Source organism: Plodia interpunctella, chromosome 21 (genome assembly GCF_027563975.2).
Source record: "Plodia interpunctella isolate USDA-ARS_2022_Savannah chromosome 21, ilPloInte3.2, whole genome shotgun sequence".
In the NCBI taxonomy this organism is placed as follows: Eukaryota; Metazoa; Arthropoda; class Insecta; order Lepidoptera; family Pyralidae; genus Plodia; species Plodia interpunctella.
In genome coordinates, this window is record NC_071314.1 from 4,335,054 (window position 1) to 4,358,737 (window position 23,684).

The window sequence follows — 23,684 nt, forward strand, 5'->3', positions numbered from 1 at the left end:
AATTGACTTGGAAATGTGGACGCAGAGACTAGCCACTCATTCCACTAAGATATATTTTGTCATTATTGCAAAGGTTTTCTCCTATTCGGTTGCGTGAAGTTTAAAAGATAATTTTTAGACAATTTTTAACTTTAGAAACTTTATAATTTTTTTTTTTACTTAAGTTACTTAAAGTTTATAAACCTATTCTTACCAAATTATGTAAAGCAGAACAGAATTAACCGCCTATTTTATTTCGAAAACTTATCTAGATTTTGAGAAACCAAAACAAATATTCGGCGATACGTGCTTTCGGTGAAAGAGTATTTCTATGTACTGTAGCCAGCCACCCCCTGTTTGGAGTACCTATGTATTATTGTATTCCAGCGTATACTGGGCCATGTCGCTGCAAGTGTGCGTGTGGGAGGTGGTGTACGTGCACGTGCACCGCTCGCGCGCCAGCGACGCGCTCATCCTCGTGGGGCAGGACGGCGTCCAGCGCCCGCCCATACACTTCCCTAAAGGTATCCGCTTTTATAGTTGTACTAGTAGTTTGTAGTAGTTAGTACTAATAGACTGTTGCTAACACTCGTGTCAGATATTATTAAAGTCATCTTAAGGCATCTATGACTGTGACAAGTTGTCCACGTCAAGCAGGTTGCAGATTTCAGTAGGAAGACACGCAAAACAAACACTGAAGGCAAAAAAGAAGCAATACCTACAACTTGTACAAGAAAGAGAAACACGTGTTTTTCTCTTTTGTGAGAAAAAACGAGACTCTTATATATCTTTATTTTTTGTGCACCTCATCACGTGCACAACAGAAATTACTTATTTTAAACTGTTAATTATTGTGGATATTTTACTAAAAAATTTAGTAATAATTAACAGTCACGCGCTGTGATAAGAAATCAAAAGTAGGCACTTAATTAAATGAATCATCTTAGTCACGTCACGTGTTGTGAAATATGTTATGTGGCGTGTGGTTTCCGCCATAGAATATGACCACTCTATATCCTCCCATGAATAACATCCGTTAATGAGAACTATAAGAGAAGTCAGAAGTCATAGACATTGTAAGAGGTAGAGTTTTCATTTATAAATATTTTGTTACTTTGTACTATAATAGTAGATTAGTAGCCAAGGGCTGTAAGGCATCTATTGCAGCCCGAGATTACTTATTAAGGACGCCTATAGTTCTAGGGTGCAATTGATGCCTACACCCGAGCTAACTACTCTTTACATCTAGACTGTGAGGTAAGTAGAAAAAAAAAACAGCGTAATTGTTTTTTCCTAATTAGCACGTAAAAAAATCCCAAAAACAAACAATATTTCAAGTAAAAGTTTTCTATTCCCACCTTTTTTCATTAAAAAGAACCAAGTAAAGAACTTTTTTTTATTTATACTTTATATTTAAAATTAATGACTATTATACTCATACTTAAACAAGGCTGAATAGTGAAGCGACCTCTTTGGTCATTGGGCTGAATGCATGATGTCTATTGCCAGTATGATGGTTAGATGTACACGAACTTTTTGAAAGAGCGAAGTGTTTTTTTTTAAATTACTTACCTCCCTAGGGCTTTTCTAGCTACTTACCGAATATGACAGATAAAGATCATTATCAAACATATCATTTTTATGCTTTTTTGTATTCGTGTAGCATTTTCCTTGTTTACATGTTATAAACGAATACGTTATTTTATACTTTGTCAGTAGTAAATAAATCAGTAAACAATACAAATGATTCGACAGGGAATCCCCTCCGCTTATCTTATGTAAGACTCATTGATTAATATTGATGAATCGGACATTATGATACAACATATGACCGATACAATGAGTGATAATATCTAATCTATACATATAATAAAACTGTAAGGGCTCTATACATATATGATATAAGTTTTTATTAAATTATGTACGTAGGAGATATTAAAGAAAAATAATTATGGGGCCTCTTTATTAGAATAATAGAAGCAAAAAAAAAAACTTATCTTAGCGGTAAACAATTGTGACTTAATTCAAACTGTCAAGACAAACTGTGACTTAAGTCACAGTAAAAAAATCAGAGCTGACACACGAATTTATTTCTTTATTTTCAGAACATTGTGTTAAAATCATAAAACGAAATGCCCAATATACTTATATTCGACATAGTTTAGCTATACGTGATTCAAAGTTAAACCGCCTTTATATGATCTTTCAATAAGTATGACATAGGTTGATGAATGCCACAAAATTTCATTAAAAATTACGTCAATTTCCTTCACATACATTTTATCTCTTTTCAGGTGGTCACTTGCTGTCTTTCCTCAGTAACCTGGAGACTGGGTTATTACCTCACGGACAGTTGGACCCCCCGTTGTGGTCACAAAGAGGAACGGGAAAGGTAAATAAAGCGGTACACAAAGTTTTACGTAACAAAAATGAATGGCTATTTAATTATAAATTTACTACGTACACTTTATGATGATTTTCAATGAATCAATAACATTCTTTATTTTCGTAAATGGGACATAACATGTCAACGTAATTATGTACAGAATTGCCATATACATAGGAAAATATAAATAAATGGATTTAATAAGGTAAAGTTGTCCTGTAATGAATTAGATGTAGGTTGTTAGACAACCTACACATTATCTGTTTTATTATCATAATTTACTTAATGGCTACTGAAATAAAACTTAAGTTTTAAGCTTATACTGATAACCTAGATTTGTTGTAATGTTAACTTTTGATCACCTAAAGAAACGATTCTTCTAGAAAATGTTTTCATGTCTTTTTTGGTAGGTATTTTGTATGTCGCCATGTTTACATAAAAAAACCTATAAGTAGATGGGTATTAGGTTAGGTTACTAACTTCGACTTCTTTTATATAGGTATTTGGTCGTGGTAAAGCTCGTCGCCGCCCAATGCCAAGCCTCTGCGAAAGTGGAGAAACAGAAGAAGCCGAGTGGGAAGAAGTTGCTGGAGACTATGTGTTCCGTATTGTGAACAATGCTATTACCGACAGGGAAGGTTAGTGAGATAAATATCAAGTAAAGGACGGTATTCCACCAGTATTAAAAGTAAAAAGAGTTGGTGATCTTTAAATGGTTGAAGATAATCTTGAATATCATTGAAAACTTAATTTTTCAATTAGACTTTAGAGACATTGCAGAGACGTATCGTCCAAACTTAGGGCAATAAACTTAATTAAAAGTTTTTGGAACGTCCTGTCCAACATACTTATATTAATTTAACATTATATCATTCTAAGGAAATAATAGCACCGGATACATCCGCCGAGATAGACGTCGCTTGGACAGACGGACTTACGATCTCTGTTCGATATTCCCATGTTTTGATCCCCTCATGATATCACTATACCATTGAAGAATATATGTGACCTGCCACGGGTAAAGTTACCTAATGATCGATTTTTATTTACGCATATTACCGTAAACTATTGAAATCGAAACAATCACAAAACAATCTGTCTCTGAGGTACCTTAACCGGTGGAACGTCACATAACTATAGGTACAACTGAAAGCGAACATTTTCAGCAATGCGTCACTCGCTGCTGGAGCGGCTGGTGTCGTCTCCCCCGCGCACCCCGCGCCGCCCGCTGGCCTCCACCTCCACCACATCCTCAGACTCCTCCACCATGTCCGTGGACTGCCCCCCCTCCGCCGGCCTCAACGGACACGCCCCGCCGCTGCCGCTGCTGGCGCCGGCGCCGGTGGAACAGGTGGGACCGAAATCGTTGACATGGTCATGGATAAAAACTTACTTCTTAATTGGAGTCGATGTATCGAGAAGTTCTAACAAATCGTATGTTAATTAGTATATGGTTCAGAATCAAATTTCACATGGACAGACCTAGATCGCGTACGACCATTTCCACGAGTTGCTTCATGAGAATTACTTGTTACGAAAACTAGTTGAATACATTAGATTTTTCCTGCTCAGAAATTTAATTGGTTCTTTTATTTTCGTTGGTATTAAAGAGAAGGAAATTCATTCCAGCATGATATTTTTTAACACCTTGCTGCAGTTAAAGCAATTAAATTTAGATACGAAGTATCGGTTCCTAAACAAGTTGCCACTACTACAGACATAAACTTCATAATTATTGTTACCAGCCAGCGTCAATAGAGCTGGTGTGCAGTACGATGCGGCGGCAGATCATCTCGCGCGCGTTCTACGGCTGGCTCGCGTACTGCCGCCATCTGTCGACCGTCAGGACGCATCTCAGCGGCTTGGTGCACCCCAACATTGTTCCAAGAGGTTTCTTATTGACAAATTAGAACTTTTTAATACTACCAAAACGGAGCATGTGACTCTCCTGATGGTATGGACTAACTATGGACGCCTGCAACGCCAGGGTGTTACACTTGCCTTGCCGACTTTGTAACCTAGAATATTTTGCCACAGTACCCTATAATTATGCTATCTCTCTCAACCAGAACAGACCATCAAGAAATTGATGCATCCGGTTCTACTTTAATAGAAATAACTTCAGCGGCAATAATTCATAAGTAGTACTTATCTTCCACAGAAGGTTCAGAATCAGGACTAACAGAAGAAGTTTGGCGGTCAATGACAGATGACAAAGGCGTCGTCACCGACAAAGATGAGGTATATAGGCTGGTCTACTACAGCGGAGTACAGCACGAGATACGGAGAGAGGTGTGGCCGTATCTCTTGGGATATTACGAGTGAGTTAAATGAAATCGTACTAGCACCTCAAGATTAGCCTCCTAACCTTGCGTTACTAAGTGTTATTCCAAGTTAAGATCCCGTAATGTAACCTTGTTCATTAAACAACACAACATACCTAAAATTTATATTAACTCCTGATGTAATGGAATGAAATTATTCTGCCCACGAAAGCCTATGTTTGACTTCGGGTCTTAACAATATTTATTCAAAACCTCACCACGCAGACAGACATAATAGACAAACAGACTTTTCCATTTATAATATTAGTACGTATTGATATGAATATAGATAAGAGTCGTTATTATACAATAGTAACGAAATTAAGAAACTATTTAAATAACACGTATTTGTAGATTCGGGTCGACAGCAGAAGAACGGGCCGAGCAAGACGCAGCATGCAGAAGACAATACGAAACGACGATGTCTGAATGGCTATGTGTTGAGGCTATAGTGAGGCAGCGGGACAGAGAGGCCACGGCGGCGTCCATTGCAAGACTTTCAGAGGCTGCGGGGAAACCCAAACCGGTGGAGGTATCGGAACCTATTGAGGTGAGGAAAATATACTAGGCTACTTTAAGCTTCTCCTCGTTCCTTCTTCGTCTACTCATAAATTTTGTGATATAAGTACTACACTAAATGGAAATACTCATAAATAAATTTATATGTAGCATAAAATAAGTACATTTAGGTAAAGTTCACCTTTTTCATATTTTTTGCGAGTAAATAATGAAGTAGAGTTTATCTTTATCTAAGATAAATTTCCTATTACCTACCAATATAAGTTTTTATAAAATGAATTTATAATATAGTAAACGACCTCTATATTTTTGTGCGTTTTTAGGTGTTTGAAGATGACTGTAGTGTTATATCAGATAATCCACCAATAATTTCTCCTGAACCAAGTGAAATGGAACAGAAGAAACCTGATACTAAACCAGTGTTATCAAGAGCACCGAGCATAGACGAAGTAGACAATATCGAAATGGATTCGGAGGAAAGAGACAAAGAAGCTAAACTTAATGGAGAGACTGAGACGGGTGATAATAGAGATGTAGATATAGACAGTCTGAAAGACTTGGATGATGACGAAGAAGTGCACGTCAAAAGTGTCGTGGATAATCCTGATATGAGGCGTGAGAGTATAGCGGAAATTAAGAGGTTAGCTGAAGGTATTGTTCAAAAAGGAGATGGGAGGGGGTTACTTTGTAGCGTTGATAGTGCGAATATGAACGGAAATGATTTGAGATCTTCATTAGATGAGTGTCAACTGAGTCCTCAACAGCAACATACGAGTGTTATTATAACCAATCCTTCAGTGGATTTAGCTGTTGGAGGTTCGCCTGCTTCAGGAGGAACTACAGGTAAGGATTTATTTAAATTTATTGCTCAAAATACAATATGTAAATACTTATAATACAATAGGTAAAAGGATTATCTTACAGTCAACAATTGAGTTGGTGCAATAAATGGGACTATAGAATTAACTATAGTTACTTAATATTCCTAAAAATAGTTGAAAGTCCAATTGCATTTATTTCAAAAAATATTATTCTCGAATTTCCAATAAAATCCTAGTTATAGCTTAACCTGCTTAACATTAATACCAAACGGTATTAATGTTATGAAAGCCGTGAAACCCGCGTCAAAACCATCCCCAGTTTCGCCCAGTAGTGAAACATTATTTTCTGTTGTTAATTAAGATCAAGAAGATATCGAAATACCTAGTTATCGGGATTTTGTTCTCCATCCGTATCCGTTTTTAGCGAATGTCAGTCCAGCCCGAAGTCCGCTGGGGGTCGTCCGAGAGGAGTCTCATTCTGCCGGAGCGTCGTTCGACATGCTGGAGCCCAGCAACGACCAGCGCACTGAGAACCGCTCCAACTGCGTCTCGCCCGCCAGTTCTAATGGCGGGGTTTATTCGGTGAGATTACCTTATATTTCACTAGTTGTATCTACCCTCAGCCCATGTTTTATCCCGAATTATTAACTATATATCTATTCAAAATCTTAACGAAGTCATGACAGACTACAAAAAGACGTACAGGCAAATTTACATTTGTAATTTGAGTATAGAATGTATGGATTGTTTTAGCGACAGTCAGTCCCAGAAGCATGGTACGAAAATATGTTTTTTGAACTGGAGCATAATTCAATATGTACAGTTGATTTTTTCTGTGTATATTTCTTATGTTCGATGGTTTCTATACATTTATCATTATATTTCCCTATTTTTCTGATGAAATGTATTGGCCTAGTGTCTTATATATTCCACATACTAATGGCTAGTACATTTTCCCTATTATTTTCCAATCACTTACAAAATGTTGAATTGGGTAATGTGTTGTAATAAAATTAAAACAACATGATTATATTATCGTAAGATCTCTGTTATCCTTATGATATTGTTTCAGAACGAACTAGTGGAAAGTTTTGCACTGAATTTACACCGAATTGAAAAAGATGTGCAAAGGTGCGATCGGAATTATCCATTCTTCACGGACGACAACTTAGATAAACTGAGAAACATTATGTGCACGTAAGTATAATGATGTACCCTACTTATCTAACTTATGTTTACCTAGATTCTAAAATAATATATGTTTACTATTACACTCCATGTTATATTTTATATTCACTGTTGAAACATAAATATACTTATATGTAGTAAAATAAAAAATATGAGCTGTAACTGTAAGCGATAAAGAGTAATTACTAATATATTATTATGTACGTATTTTTATTGATTTGTTTGTTTTGACCATTTGACGGTTTTAAAAGCCCTCATACAAACTACGTATTGCAAATGTGTATTCGCTTCAGCATCTCTCCAAGTTTGGCGATAGTGTGCAGTCGGCATTAGGCAGTACTATAAGTAAATTGACGTCAATAAGTGATGTACCTTATATCATCCTGAATTGAATAAAGAATTGTAAATTTGAATTGCCAAAGGTACGTATGGGAACACCTAGACATGGGCTACATGCAGGGCATGTGCGACCTGGTGGCGCCCTTGCTGGTGATGATGCGGGAGGAGGCCGTCGCGCACGCGCTGTTCGCGCGCCTCATGGAGCGCGCGCGCGACAACTTCCCCTCCGGCCAGGCCATGGACGCGCACTTCGCTGATATGAGGTGCGTATTCTAATTCTAGCGGGTTTCTTTTGAAGTGAAAGTTTTTCGATGTGTTGTCAGAGGGCAAAGTGCGGATTTGCATTTCACTTCTCACTATCGAATCGATTCGAAGTGAGACGCAGCGTACCAATCACATTGCGATGTGGTTGTCGTCTCGTCACAATGGCGCACTGTGATTGATTGGCTTCGTCTCACTGCGACTCGATGGTGAGATCTAAATAACAAAGTCACACTACACACGGAGGTGACATTGCATTTGATTTCTCCAGTCTTAAGAATAGGTACACTAATTGTACTCCTCCTCCGTCCTATTTATTCTAACCTTCGTTTTAAATTTTTAAACGACACTCCATCGAAATTCTCATTCATTGAAATCCAGCGAGCTGTTTTTGGGTAAAGGATAAGAAACTGCATACACAATATCCGTAGACGTTCGTAATTATTATTACGACAATAACCAACGCAGCAGTGTTATTTATTTTACATTATTCTAGGTCATGGATTATAATTACTTTTAATCATAGGCCTAAACCGCTTATTGATAACACGACAGATTATAATCTGATCAATAAAGAAATAAAAATACTTATCGCTAATGAATTTGATTATTGCATCAATATTTTTTTAGTATATTCGACACTAGTGGAACGTGAAATCCTGGGGAATGAGGGAAACACATTGTGTCTGTTGCTTCCGCACTGATTGTAAGATTAAATAAAGTGAAAAAGCTATGAAATGCGATTTTTCTCATTGACGATATCATCAATACATGTTTAAAATAAAGTCTCTTCCATTTCTGTCTGTCCGTATCTAAGCTTAGAACTTTAAAACTTCGCAACGATTTTTTTATAGATTATTATTAGTATATTTATATATATATATATATATATATATATATATATATATATATACTTTCATCAGCAATAATACTATATATATATATATATATATATATATATATATATAGTATTATTGCTGATGAAAGTTTGAGAATATTATATAATATGGCTTTCTATAGCGAAGAAAGAAAGATCGAAGCCGGCCCGCTAGTCAGAGCTATGTTCTTTTTGGGTCCCTTCCATAGGCTATCAGATACCATGCAGATAGTAAGAAACAGGCTCAAAATGGCCAAATTCCGCAGGTCGCTGATACAAATCCTCGACTGCGAGCTGTACGAGCTGATGCACGCGCACGGCGACTACACACACTTCTACTTCTGCTACCGCTGGTTCCTGCTGGACTTCAAGCGGGAACTGCTTTACCAGGATGTGAGACTTTTCATTTAATTATAATAAGTGAGATGATTGCATCTGCCGAGACGTCTCCTATAATGCACCATTGGGATACGACGGTTCCCCAGAACTATTGATGTCGTGGAAGGATTTACTTGGTTTCAGCTATTCTTGGATTTAAATAATGCTCACTCATAATAAGTGAGCATTAAACGATGCTTTAAGTTAATTGGCTTACTTATGATACGATACAACGCCTTTGCCTGATGTAACTGTCTTCCTCGGCCCCTTCTTTGTTCTACCTTTCTTTCTATAATATATCAATACAACAAACTCAATATTTTATTGCATCCACAAAGTTGATATGATGTCTTATATAATAAAAGTATCATCAATAGAATAAAAGATGTAAAGATAGCATCCGTGTCCTAATGTTTTGCTGCTTCTATATATTTACAAATGATTATATTCTTTGTTGGGTTCTCACCTTAAAATGAGTCACAAAATGTATATATAATTATAATAATAATATGTCAGGTGTTCGCCGCCTGGGAGCTGATATGGGCGGCGCGTCACGTAGCGTCGGAGCACATGGTGCTGTTCCTGGCGCTGGCGCTGCTGGAGACCTACCGCGACGTCATCCTCGCCAACACCATGGACTTCACCGACATCATCAAGTTCTTCAACGGTATCCATACTCGCCCTCTTTTTTACCTACAGCCTGTTTGGGAAAAGGCTTCCTTTTTGTCTTATAATAGGTTTCTCACTTGGCCCGTTCACGCCATCTTGTTTGAGGTCTGCACCCTTTTTGTGTTTGCCATGTAGTAACCATATGAACTAATCTTGTATATGTTGTTAAATATAGTTGGACAGGTCGCCATAAGCGGTGTGTACTCATGAATTTATAAAAATCATGAAGTATATATAACATGGTTCTTTACTTTTCAGAAATGGCTGAACGTCACGACGCCGCCGCAGTGCTGTCTCTGGCTCGAGACCTTGTACTACAAGTTCAAACTCTAATTGAGAATAAATAAGAGTCAAATTAGGTTTACCCCTATTTTAATAAATCACTGACGAAAATAGGACGTATACTATCGGTAACTAGCACGATTTGATCAAACTTGGATAGATACGTATTTAGAGGGAATTGTGTTTCGATCTACGTAGCATATTAATATTTAGTACCGGAGATCGGAACGTTCCGTTTCAACCACACAAAAAAAGCATTTTTATTTTCTCACTTGGTATGAAATAACGCATTCATTAAATTATCTGGAGTTCCCCGTGTTACTAAGTAGTACCTAACTACTCCAGTACACGAGTGATAGTGAAACATTAATTTTATTTCCCATTTGATTATCGGTATTATATCTTTCAAAATATAGGTACTAACGCAGTTTTTACGTGAATCATACTAACAGCAAATAAACAATTGAAAAGTATTAAAAAAATCTGTTTTCGTTCAGGAACGGAGTAAATATTAGTGGAAATTCTCCATACCTAGATTACTAGCAAATTGATGTTAGTAGTTTGAAATTAGAAAATTTTATAGAAGATTTTTAAATAAAAGGTTATCAGAATGTTCCATAATTTGGACAGTAAATAAAATTAAAATAATATTCGACTACGGAGGTAAGTATAGAACAATTTATTAAATCATTAAATATAGTATCACATACATAATATTATTATATGTCAGTAAATATAAAAAATATATTTAAAAAGGTGTTGGCCACAAAATAATCATATTGGTTAAAATAATTTATATTCCAATGTTGTAATGTATGCAACGGTTAATAAAAAAAAACAATCATTACGAAGAAAAAATATATCTATTTAAACTCCACATAAAACGTATCACAATTCTGAAATGAAGTACATTTTTAAATCAGGACACAAATAAGATAAAAGAAATTATAATTTAAAATTAATGTTGGAATATAATAAAAAAAATTTTTTCGATAGTCGAAAGTTTGATTTAAAAAAACATTGATTTATACTTAGTTAACTAAAGATAAACTATTTATCAATATCAATATAGTGTGATTTGTCCTAATATATATTTAAATTTATTTATTTATATAACTATACATGTACGCTTCATATCGTCTGAAATATCCTGCCCGTGCCTTGTCCTATCTTTCACAGGTAAAAATGATATCTATTTGAAGAATTTATTGGTATAATTACAATATTTGTAGTTTTAAAATCACATCAAAGTTCATCAATTATAAAAAAATTAAAAAAATATATCTGTGTATATTATGCACCCAAAATTCTCTATTATTTTAAAATTGAGGTTTTTTTGAGATTGTAATTTAGTTAGATTGAAAATAGAACGAAATACTTATTACTTATACTTTTTCAAAACAATAATACGTGCATAATGATCATTATTCATATCACAAGTAAAGCAGTTGCCCTCTATGTTTGCTGTGCCCTTGCAGGCTTGGAAAGCGGCAACTGTATGGATATTCTTGATGATTTTCAAAGCCAACTATCGATAGTATCGATTTTTCGTCAACAATATTAGCAATATATGTACCTACTCTTATATGTATGTTGCTACCTACTTAAATAAGATGTTTATCAATGACGTAAATACCAACAATTTAGATGGCGGTAGATAACGCACAGGAAACAATCCACAAGATAAAAATAATTATAAATAAATATATGACGTAAGCCATTATTTCTCACATTCACTGTTACGTAAAGTATACACGACATATACTTAAACAATTACGCACAGGAAACAATCCACAAGATAAAAATAATTATAAATAAATATATGACGTAAGCCATTATTTCTCACATTCACTGTTACGTAAAGTATACACGACATATTTAAAAATACGACAAATGTTAATAAACAAATACAAACCATACTTGTGAAAATTAAAAAAAATAAGGGTATTTTTTGCGGCTTTACAGCCCCGAACGCAACGGGGTGCCATCCATGCAGAGATGAGTAAAGTTGACAACCAAACTAGGCAGTTAAATTTTAATAATAATGCACTATGATGTGCATATAAACTACAACACTATATATAATAGAATGACGAATCTTAACCAGCTGATTACTTCTTTCTCAAGCCCAAAAGGTTACATTACCAACGCATACGAGTATGCAACTATTATCTTAATTATAGCATTACCAATTTAGCGCTTCCAATAATTTGTATCGAAATATTGCATAACAAAATGTACGAGATGAAATTATAAGGATATTCGGTTGTTCTTACAAAACGAAAACAACGTTTGAAAAAAAAACATTTCGCCCTATAGGTGTAGTTGACTGCATCTCATTCGCATGTTAAACTGCATGGATCATTGTGTCGCGGTAATAGGGGCCAAATTGAAATGAATTTGATTAGGTTGATATGCTGACACCACACCACCGTCAAGCAAGAGCCTCGCTAATTAGGTAATGATGATGATATGCTGTTGACTGTACAAATCCTACTTTTGTTGACTAATATTGCTCCTTATTTGTATAGGTGCTTGAAAAAAAATTATTATATTTTACTTAGTAAAAAAGCATGCCATGACATTTAAATATTTACAACATGTAATTATAAGTACTTAATGAAATAAATATTTATTTTACTTATTATAGTTATATTCTGATATTGTCTTTATAAAATATTTCAATTGTATTTATGTAAATTAAGGCTTTCTGACTCTGTTGTATCGATGTCCACTAAAGTAATCGATGTGATTCTCTTACGCTTATACTTCTATAAACCATAGACACAGGCCTAAAACCGAAAAAAAAATGAGCCAAGCTTTACTAACCTCCGAATTGTGTTAAAAACACTTCAGTAGGTGTCAATATAGTTTAACGTAACTATTAAAATAGAATTTACAATGTTTTAAATATTAATGTTTGTACGAATCTATGTAATGAGCATTTTTAACAATTCGCACTTGTTAATTAAGAAAAAATAGACATACTACTATGTATAATGGAGTTTTTAATGTACAGTTTCATGTGAAATATATATTTAATATACATATAAATTATTTATACTAATACAGAGATTTTATTATCAGACTCCAAGAGATTTGAATGTTTTGTAGATATGTTCAGTTTATTGAATTTCTGCAAGTATTCTTTGGTTAATAAAAATAGCCAGTCACCGATCACTGATGAAATCTGATTGCTTGAGAATCGGGCTCCACCGAGCTTGAGCTTTTTGTGTGAACGTAATCTATATATATAAAGAAGCGAAAAACACTTACTCAATCAATCAATCAATCAATCACTCACTCAATCACGTATCACGAAATCTCGAAAACTACTGAGCCCATGAAGATGAAATTTGGCAGGAAGGTAGATTGTGACTAGTAGACATCCGCTAAAAAGAAAGCATATTTCGAAATTCTATCCCCTATTTCACCCCCTTAGGGATAAGGGGGTGAAATAGGGGTTGCCAGTTTGTATGAAACTTCGTCATTTTTGAAGTGAGACGCATGACATTTTCGATTTAGATTTGTAGTTGAAAAAAAATAATAATGCATTAATTCAATTTTGAAAATTTCATCCGGATAAGGGTGAAATAGGGGTTGCAAGTTTGTATGAAACGTCGTCATTTATGAAGTAATTAAGACACATGAAATTTTTAATTTAAATTTGTAATTAGTAAAAAATAATAATACATTAAGTCAATTTTGAAAATTACATCTCTATAGGGGTGAAATAGGTGTTGTACTCGTATAACACTCCGTCATTTTTGAAGTGAGATACATGAAATGTTTTATTTAAATTTGTATTTGATAGTATTGCATTTTTCGAAAATTTCATCTCTAGGGGAAAGATGTAGGGCTAGAAATGTATGCGAAACTTTATTATTTTTGAAGACAGGTCCATGTAATGTTCGGCACGCGTTACGGGAATCGGTAGTGGGACACGTAGCGGGAAATGGAATGGGGCACGTTGCGGGAAACGACATGGGACAATTTGTAGGAAACGGTTCAGGACAAGTTCCGGAACGAGACACGTAGTGAAAATCGTAGCGGGAAACTGGGAATTGAACTAAAGATGACGAGAAATACGAATTTGAATCATATTAATACATAAATTTTACCAGTATTAAAATACGCGATAAAAGAATAACTGAAATTTTACTTCGATTCTTTTTAAGAAATGAAATTCACGCGTGCGAAGCCGCGGGCAACAGCTATTCATATCGATAATGACAAAATTTATATAGAAAATAAACAGAACTATCGTATATAAAAAGAACTATCAATTCTCTATATGAGAAAAATTACATTTCGATACGATTACGTTCTCGCCAAATCTCATACTTACACCTCTGAAGTAACTAGTTAGTAACCTGTACGTGGAGTAACTAGTTAGTAATCTATGGTCGAAATTCGTGCTCAAACTGAACCAGATGATGTAAAAGTAATAAAATGAGCCAGAATTTTCAAACATATTAACGCCAACGGGTTCAAATTAAATGCGTTCGTGAAACTAATTAGTTATATATCATTTTTATTAAAATCTTAATAGTTATACACATCTAAATAATTATTAGGTATACTTACAACCTACTAAATATTACATAAATGGAGTAAACAATTATTTTTGTGAAAATCGTCTTGTCATTAAATATGTTTCAATTTTGATGGTGTGTTTTTCTAATGATCATGTAAAGTCCCTATGTAATTGCAAAATGTATCTTATTTATAATTTGATGAATGAATGGCATTGTATGATCAGTACACAATCACTCGTACACTCGTTTCACGTATGAAAAAGTAGTTTACCTCTTTGTAAAAACAAATATGACCACAATTTCTTAATTTGGATTTGCTTGGGTTCGATTCACCAACATAAGGTCAGAAGGCAATATACCTATTTGAAACGAAATACGATGGATACTATCAGGGTACATACAATACATGTATTGTATTGTATCTAATAAAAGTAATGTACAATATTTTGAAAACAATATATTTAAAATTGTTCTACTTAATAAATAGAGAGAACTATTTAAATTTGTTATCTTATTTAAAATTATATGTAGGCGTGTGTTTTACCCGTGTCATTTGAAAATATATCTATAAGCATTGAAATTTAATCATAACGTAATTATATAGCGTATTGAATTTAAACACATTATGCTTAAAAATCATTATGTCAATAAAGGTATCTTACGCATAACGTTTTCAGCATAACTACTAATTTGAAGCATAACTAACCTAACTTAATAGTTAATTAAGTGTGCTACATTTACCGGTATACCAAAAATCAATTATGCCTTAGATCTATTATTCCAAAACCGGTATGCCAAAGAACAATAAGACAAAATAAATTATGCAAAAAAGGGACCTCAAAAAACATTTATTTCCCACCTAAAAATAAAAGAAAAAAGAAAAATTACCTCATCATCTCTGGATTCAGAGGTCCTTCACTACAGTATTATTATATGAATTTATGTTGTACTCTGTATAAACATAGGAAATACTAAGCCATAATTAGATCTAAACCTCCCACCCCTTATATTATTTACAATTTACGTACAATTGCTTGCCTAACTATAAACAAAGATAGGAACTTTTGTTCATTAAATATTTAACTTTAAATATGAAATGGTTTGTATAGATGGGGATGGTATCTATTTCACAACCCGAAGACAACAAGGTCGAGATACGATTTTCTTATGCCACATTTGATGCAGAATCAATGAGGAATTCTTTCCCTGCAACATTGAGCCAGTGGAACATCAGATCTAGATCAGGAAAACTATCTTATAGAATCTAGGAGCACCTTGATATTTTGTTATTCCTTACAGTACTCCCGTGAGTACAACTCTGTTATTCGCATTCGACAACTAACCGGATGCATCAAATTGTAATAAATCATTGGTATCAAAGATAAATAAAACTAAAAAAGTTAGCGCGTAGTTAAATGAGAGAATTTCCATTCAACTTCCCGACCTTAGCTTCTTATACAAAGCGGCAATATAGGTGTTATTAACACTTATATAAGCACTTCATGAGGGACAAAAAATCATAGAGCTATGCCACGGGCAACAAAGGGTTTTCTCCTCTAGTGTATTCCTATTACGCATTTCTCTTTCTTGCATGAGCGAAAGAAAGTATATGACGAAGTATTTAGTTATCTTTGTCTACGATTGGAAACTATATAAAGAAGAATCAAAATAGGTAATTATTTCCCGTTCTAAGAATACTATACAAAGCTCTTGACTCGTAAGTTTCCATCTGGTATGTCTCGTGTTTAGTAAACCATGACCCATTAGTAGTAGGGAACGCGACGAGAGCCACAAGTCTCAATGCGGCGATTGTTCTTTTCTAATTATTTCCTTGACTTCTTCCGACAGTTCCGGGACATCCAAAAGGTCCAAGTGTGATCTAGGAAACGAGACGTAGTGCGGCCACGCCTGGATTTCATTGAACAGAGCATTTCCTGGGCACTCCGTGTCCCGGACTTGCCTGTGCCCCACCAATTTATAGTCTGGTTTTATGTGGCCCAGTTTTATTCCTGCTTGTATCAGCTTTTGTGCAGACTTCACTTGTGCCGGTGTTGGTGTTATTTCTAAAAAAATTATAGAATATGAAATATTATCCAAAATTAAACGCAGATGGTGCATCTGCACTAGAGGATAAACAAACATTCAAGAGTAAATTAATTTAAGCTGAAATGTGAGAATGCCTGTGTCTAGATCAGCATCAATTTGAAATAGTATAGGCACTTTTCATTGCATCTGTAAATAAAATATTAGACTGACAAGAAAGTGATACTATAAGACTCCCATTTTTACCTTTTAATGTACGGAACATTAAATATTAAATTAACAAAAGTAACTCACGTCTCCAGTCTCCAATGAGGCAGATCCCGACGGAGACGCTGTTGAAATGCAGCGCGTGCGCACCCAGCTTGCCCCACCCCCTGCCCTCATACACTACGCCATTGCTGCCCACGGCGAAACTGACGGGAACAAAACAAAGATTTCACTAAGTGATTTGATATGCCTATATATATAACATGTTAATATTTGAATAAACATGTAATAATCAATAGTATGTACTATGTATAAACAAATTTCAAAGAAGCTTTAAGTAGCTTTAAATTAGTTTAATCCGACGGATATTCAAGCCCAATAGACATATAGATCTAAATTCAAATCTATTTTCTGTGGCACCCACTAAACGTGTTCCAGGGCCTGTGATCCAGAATGGCTCATCAACATACTTACTTCTGGGTCTACTAACAAACTGACTGCACTGTTCGTTTTACTAACTACTAACATACTTTTGGTAAAGGAAAACGTCGTGAGGACACTTGCACATAGGTACCTGTGTGCAAGTTTCCTCACGACGTTTGCCGTTTTTGATACTATAGTGTAAATAACTTTGTAAATATCTGTAAATAGCAAATACTCACTGGTACCCAATATCCCACCAATTATTCTTGTCTATATGCATATTTTGCATGGCTCGCATGGCGTTAACACATTCTTTATTACTATAACACGCCGGTGGTATGTATGAGTGGTGTATGACCACATACGGCAAGGTAATGTTTAGAGGAGTAAGTTCGTGTGCAGATGGTCTAGCACCCCAATCTCTTCGGCTTTTGTATGGAAAATCGTATAAAGATAGTTCGTTTTCTTCATAATCTGAGGAGAATTATTCAAATGAATGTCAATCTTGAATGGACGTTAGTAAATCAACATGGAAAGTAAATGGCGACCACGGCGACTCTTTGCTTTACAATTTGCTGTTTCTTGGTGGTCATACTGCTATATCAAACTAATATAATCAGTGAGAATTCAAAATTAATTTTATCACAGTGCTTCTAAAATTAGATCCTCAACTTGTTCTATGAGTTATGTAGATACTATAGTTTAAATTTGTATAAGCATCTTTTGGCAGTTGTGTTTATATTTATCGCTGAACTCAGAAACATTTGATTTTTTAAATAAGTTGATCTAGATTTTACTATATAACAAGGTGAAATCATCAGTTCTTGAAAATTTAATCAAAATAAAATAATTAAAACCGAAGATTCGACTTTTTCACATAGAGTTTTGATTCTTACGTGAAATATTTTCGGTATAGTAATTAAATTATAGTACGTAATGAAATTAAACAATGGGTTAAACCAAATTTAATATCTTTATTAGAATTAAGTGTTGAGTGTATGTGTACCTTTCTACGAATACATGAAAATTAATTGTGTGTATTATTTATCTTACAATCAAATAAATAAATAATTTATTATTTACATAATAGTAAATTCACTTACGTCCGACGACACTGGCTGGGTACGCATCCCTCATCTCCACGGCTCCTAGAAGTACTATCATATAAATCACATCCATATTTCGAGGCCCAACACACTTTATATGAATCGAAGCAGCCACAATCTAAAACAACATCACACTAAGATAAATGTATATGTATTGTCACGAATTATCGGAACGTGCGTATCTAATGATGATGATAAAAGCTATCAAGCTAAATCCCTTTATCAAAAACCTTTTTATGAGCTATGACGATAATAATTTCCATAAGTAAGTATTTGCATATAATAATGTAACAAAAAGGTACCTACCTAAGGTCGTTCTGGAAAGCATTCCATATGGTAGCTTAATTAAAAATTTTGATTGACAAGTACTTGTAAAGATTTAATTTCTGAATACATAATACGAAACAATGCTTACAAAAAAAGATCAATTACATTTTTAGCGTTTTGTGTCATAATATTTATTGCCTTAAGGATATTTTTTCGGTAGCGACGAGTTCAATGAATAATAGTTGTCCGGACACATGTTTAGACTTAAAGACGTCTTATTGAAAGAAATTATTCGAATTCTTAGTAATGTTTACTTACTTGGCCGCGTGGCTGACCAATTTTTGGTAAGGAGTCAAAATTATTAGAGAAATTTAATTGTAGGTACAGACTGAAAAAATATATTTTCTATAGTTTTGCTGAACTATTATGACTCTTCTTCAGGTGTTCCAGATCTTCCATTTTTATATCTCAACATAAAATGCTCATCAGACTGAGCAACTTATAATAGAGCATCATTTCTATGTTTCCTATAGTTTAGCTGTACCACCATAGCTCTACATCAGGTGTTTCAGATCTTCGATTTTTATATCTCAACAGAAAATGCTCATCAGGCTGAATAACTTTCGTTAAGGCGTCATATCAATATTTCCTACAGTTTAGCTGTACCATCACTGTTCTCCATCAGGTGTTCCAGTTTTCAAAATCGTTTATACCATATATGTTGCCCAGGCTCAATAAGACAAAAATAAATTCATTCAAATCCGTCCAGTAGTTCCGAAGATTAGCGTGAACAAACAGACAAACAGACAGACATACAGATATACAGACATACAGATATACAGACAAACAGACATGATGATGATATTTTTTTTTCAGATTCTTACTATGTTCATATCGCCTAACTTTGTTTTTATGTAAATTTATTCAATGTACAGGTTTTTTTTTCTATTGTTTTATTAAGTATATTGATTGATAAGTAAGTTGAGTTATTTTTGTATAACAAGGGATTCCGTAATGGATGAATAACAGAGAAAGAGGCCTATTACTCTGCTTTCAATATTATAGAAGTCTCAAACAGAACGGCAGAAATATCTGATTTAATAATTGTAATCTCTGATTTGCGTAGTTGTTGATTTACCCAGTAGTTAGATTTTTGTAATTGGTAGTTGACTTCTATATATGTATGAACCGTAATTACGCTTAAAGAGTCATCAGTCAGTCACATAAAATCAAACTACCTATATAAAGAAATCGCAGTAAGGAACCTTAGACTTGGCTTAATCTAGAGATTTCATTACGTTTTGTAGAAACAAACAGCTTCATTGAGACTTGGTTTGTTTTTACATGTTGTTTTTGGTGAGATTGTAGCCAGTAAAAATAAGTCGTTTAGGTGCAAATTATCTAAATGAATAATTGATTTTCCCGAAATGTCAAGCTTCAAAGGGACTTTCCTGTTTCCAATGGACTATTTATTGAATTAGTCGTATGATCTGCTTACAAGGCAATTTCGCATCTATTGCCATAGACATATGCATATAGTAAGCGTATTCATATACATATAATATGTTAGTATGCGTACGTAATTGCGTCATCAAATATTATCTATTCCCAATAATTGACATTTAAGTTCACTTTGTAATGAGATAAGAACTTATGATAAATAAAACAGTCTATGAAAATCCTAGTCTTCGTACATGCGGCCAAATGGTTAAAAACGCTATTCGACTACATAGTTTAATAGTAAGCTCACCTATATGTACCATGTAGATTCGATTTGATTTTTTGGCCACTGTACTATATAAAGTGTAATAATATGATACAAAATGAAAATCAATACCCATGAAAATATTTAGCATTTTACCGAATAATTATCTCATATATCAGTATTCTGAAAATAGTTAAAATCACACGTCAGTCACACTATATTTTATTTAACTTTTCTTTAGTAATAAATAATGTTACTTAAAGTAAAACATTGCGGTATGTAGGTACTTACATAAAATAATTCTAAATAAAATCACTGCACAGAAAACTTATTTTTTCTTCTTTAAAATAAACAGAGTAAAAGGAACATAGGCTAGAACAGTTTTCGTGAAGCGATCTTGTTTGATATTGCTACTCAAAGTACGCTATGCTGCGTTTTATACCTACGTGTTTCTCTGCTGAGGTGAATCCCCGAAGGCTCTGGTCGATGAGGACGTGTCAACGTGTCAAAGAAATTTTATAAGCACTCTTCGAATTTCTATAGGTACATCTTTTTTTGGTTCATTCTTCACATACTTTAATTGTAATAGTTTTCTTCATTCTATAAATGATATGAAGGCATTGTTTTCTAAACTACAATATTCTTATTTACTAACAAGCTGATGATGACTTTGTTCGATTTTATAACTCCGGTGAATTGTAAATAGATACGACAGTGAGGATATTTGTCATTTAGTTATCCCAAACCAGCTGAACGGATTTTATCAAAGATTATATACGATCCGTCGTCATCGAAAATTAGGCCCAAACTGTTACCACCTTCACCACGTGGAAGTACTCCCAGCTTATGTATATTAGATGATTATATTATATGATACACAATAGTGTATCATAAATCATAATCCTAAACTATGAAATACATAAAAATTACTTATTACGCTGAACAACTTTTGTCGTTATATAGTGTTGCTGACAATTTCATTGAAATCGATTTAACAAATATATTACATGTACCTATTGCATTTCTCATACAATTTTATTTATCTCTGAAATGATATATGAGGTGACCGAAGCGCGAAACTCCAGCTCGCGCAGCTAGATTCAATAATTTATTATTACTAGGTTAGGAGATGATTCTGTTATATTTATGGGACTAGTCGCTATGATGCTGCTATCAACATTCACTTATAGAAACAAAGATATCAAATCCACTATAGTCTTCTTATGGAGTAGTACGTAACCGTAGATAAGTTTTGTATACGTGGAATTAAACCTGGAATTCCAATAAATGTCTGGCTTCTTTACACAGAGCGTGTAAAATTACCTAAAACATTCAAAGATACAGCATTCATTGCAAACGCTCTAACTAAATTTTATCATCATCATATCGAGTGTTACTAACACTGACACTGTTGTCAGATTTTATTCAAATCGCCTCAAGTCATCGGACATGACTTTTACGACTACTTATCTCCATCTAGTGACAGGCAGTCGCATATACACTAGGGAACTAAACTGTCAACCAATGTGCAGGTTTCCTCACGATGTTTTCCTTCACCGGAAGCAAGTGGTGGTCTATGTAATGAAAAGTATTATATACGAGTCAGATTGGTAGGTATACAAACTCATATGGCACGAGTAGGATACGAACCTGAGACTTTTCAATTCACAGGCGGGCGTCTGCTACCACCACCACCGCTTCAAACTGACTTTTTTCTTGACTTTTATGAAATAGGTGATTGTGAAGTATGTATTTATTATGTGTTTAGTAACGTTTTGGTTAATATAGTAACAAAATTACACTTGACGACCTCGATGGCGCAGTGGTAAAGTGCTTGCCTCTGAACCGAGAGGTCCCGGGTTCGATCCCCGGTCGGGTCATGATGGAAAATGATCTTTTTCTGATTGGCCCGGGTCTTGGATGTTTATCTATATATGTATTTGTTATAAAATATAATATCGTTGAGTTAGTATCCCATAACACAAGTCTCGAACTTACTTTGGGGCTAGCTCAATCTGTGTGATTTGTCCGTATATATTTATTTATTTATTTAAATTTATTTTATTGAGATAAACTGATAAAAGAAAAAACTGGATTAATAGACAAATCAAATTTACTTAAAGTTATTTATCATTGTAAATAAATATACTTACTTGTCTAATAACCTGGGTCCCTTGCTTTCGAATTATACTACACAGAACACATGCAATATTTGTATGCCAGGATTACACATTTCACAAATAATGTCCAAGATAAAGAATGAGAAATTTGATCACAACACTACTCTTATAGTAGCCATAGGCAATAGTAAAAATGTCTCTCGTGGAGATTTATTAAACTGTAAAAATGTTCTGGCAGAAATTGAAAAATCGGGTGTTGGCCAAATAGTTTTAGTTCTCTTCCCATATATTAAAAATTATTCTAACAACAAGTATATCCATACATTGAATACATGTTTATATAACCTCACTTGGGATTTAAAAAAGATTTATATTTTAGATTTAAATAAATATATTAATAACTGCTTTTACAACAATGGTACTGTGTACCTGCCCCATAGACATAAGTCGACTATTGCTAAACTTTTAGCATACAATATTTATAGACCCGTTATATCAAATATAACGAAGTCACCAGATATTAGTACTAGTACTAATAATTTAGTTTTAAACTAGGTAATAAGACAGAGGTGAAACCTTCTTTTATAAACCTTGTTCATCAAAATATACAGGGTTTCACCAGCAAATATAATGAAATTTGTTTATTCTTGGAACATAGAGAGGTTGATATTTTTTGTGTTACAGAACATTTTTTTAAAAATGAAATTAAATTAGCTTTTCCAAATAAATATATAGTAGGAAGTACATTCCTAAGACAAAGTTCTGAACACGGAGGGTCCTTAATTTTAATTAATAGAAATTATAAGCATAAAGAAAGGAAAGACATAGTACGGTTGTCAGTTGAATGCAAAATAGAACTTTCCTGTGTAGAGTTGGATAAATACATTATTATTTGTGCTTACAGACCTCCTACAGCCTGTTATGAAACTCTTTTAGATGTTTTAGAGGAAGCCCTCAGGCGAGTTACCTCCAGCAATAAGCACATAGTTTTATGTGGTGATTTTAATATAGACATTTTGATTTCATGTTCTGAAAGCAATGGCTTTAAAAATTTGCTCGATTCATTTAATTTAAAGCACACATTCTTTGAACCCACTAGGATAACCTCGACCTCAGCCAAATGTATAGATAATATTTTCTGTGATTGTACTGTTTCTGAAGGAAAGCTGTTCGCCTGTCTGGGGTCTGACCACCTGGGCCAACAAGTGTCACTTATTCGTAACGAAGAGTCTAACCTTATCTCCGCTCCTGT

At 34.2% G+C, this 23,684-nt stretch overlaps 2 protein-coding genes across 6 annotated transcripts in view; one reads left to right on the plus strand and one right to left on the minus strand.

Moving 5' to 3' along the window:
* The window catches only part of LOC128679074 (small G protein signaling modulator 2-like), a 37,002-nt gene extending 25,323 nt beyond the window's left edge, over positions 1-11,679 (plus strand). For all 5 annotated transcript variants that reach the window (XM_053761059.2, XM_053761060.2, XM_053761058.2 and 2 more), the window contains 14 exons: positions 367-503; positions 2,274-2,371; positions 2,865-3,003; positions 3,532-3,716; positions 4,111-4,255; positions 4,527-4,686; positions 5,044-5,239; positions 5,532-6,051; positions 6,454-6,611; positions 7,102-7,226; positions 7,640-7,819; positions 8,961-9,087; positions 9,589-9,739; positions 10,000-11,679. In XM_053761059.2, the coding sequence (XP_053617034.1) occupies positions 367-503; positions 2,274-2,371; positions 2,865-3,003; positions 3,532-3,716; positions 4,111-4,255; positions 4,527-4,686; positions 5,044-5,239; positions 5,532-6,051; positions 6,454-6,611; positions 7,102-7,226; positions 7,640-7,819; positions 8,961-9,087; positions 9,589-9,739; positions 10,000-10,088 (2,410 nt within the window). In that variant the 3' untranslated portion in view covers positions 10,089-11,679. The remainder of the gene's footprint in view (positions 1-366; positions 504-2,273; positions 2,372-2,864; positions 3,004-3,531; positions 3,717-4,110; positions 4,256-4,526; positions 4,687-5,043; positions 5,240-5,531; positions 6,052-6,453; positions 6,612-7,101; positions 7,227-7,639; positions 7,820-8,960; positions 9,088-9,588; positions 9,740-9,999) is intronic.
* Positions 11,680-15,003: 3,324 nt separating this feature from the next.
* The window catches only part of LOC128679473 (peptidoglycan-recognition protein LF-like), a 31,547-nt gene continuing 22,866 nt past the window's right edge, over positions 15,004-23,684 (minus strand). The window contains exons 6-10 of the mRNA XM_064436668.1: positions 20,604-20,618; positions 18,338-18,458; positions 17,474-17,708; positions 16,899-17,017; positions 15,004-16,624 (exon numbers count right to left, since the gene is read on the minus strand). Of these exons, the coding sequence (XP_064292738.1) occupies positions 16,359-16,624; positions 16,899-17,017; positions 17,474-17,708; positions 18,338-18,458; positions 20,604-20,618 (756 nt within the window). The 3' untranslated portion in view covers positions 15,004-16,358. The remainder of the gene's footprint in view (positions 16,625-16,898; positions 17,018-17,473; positions 17,709-18,337; positions 18,459-20,603; positions 20,619-23,684) is intronic.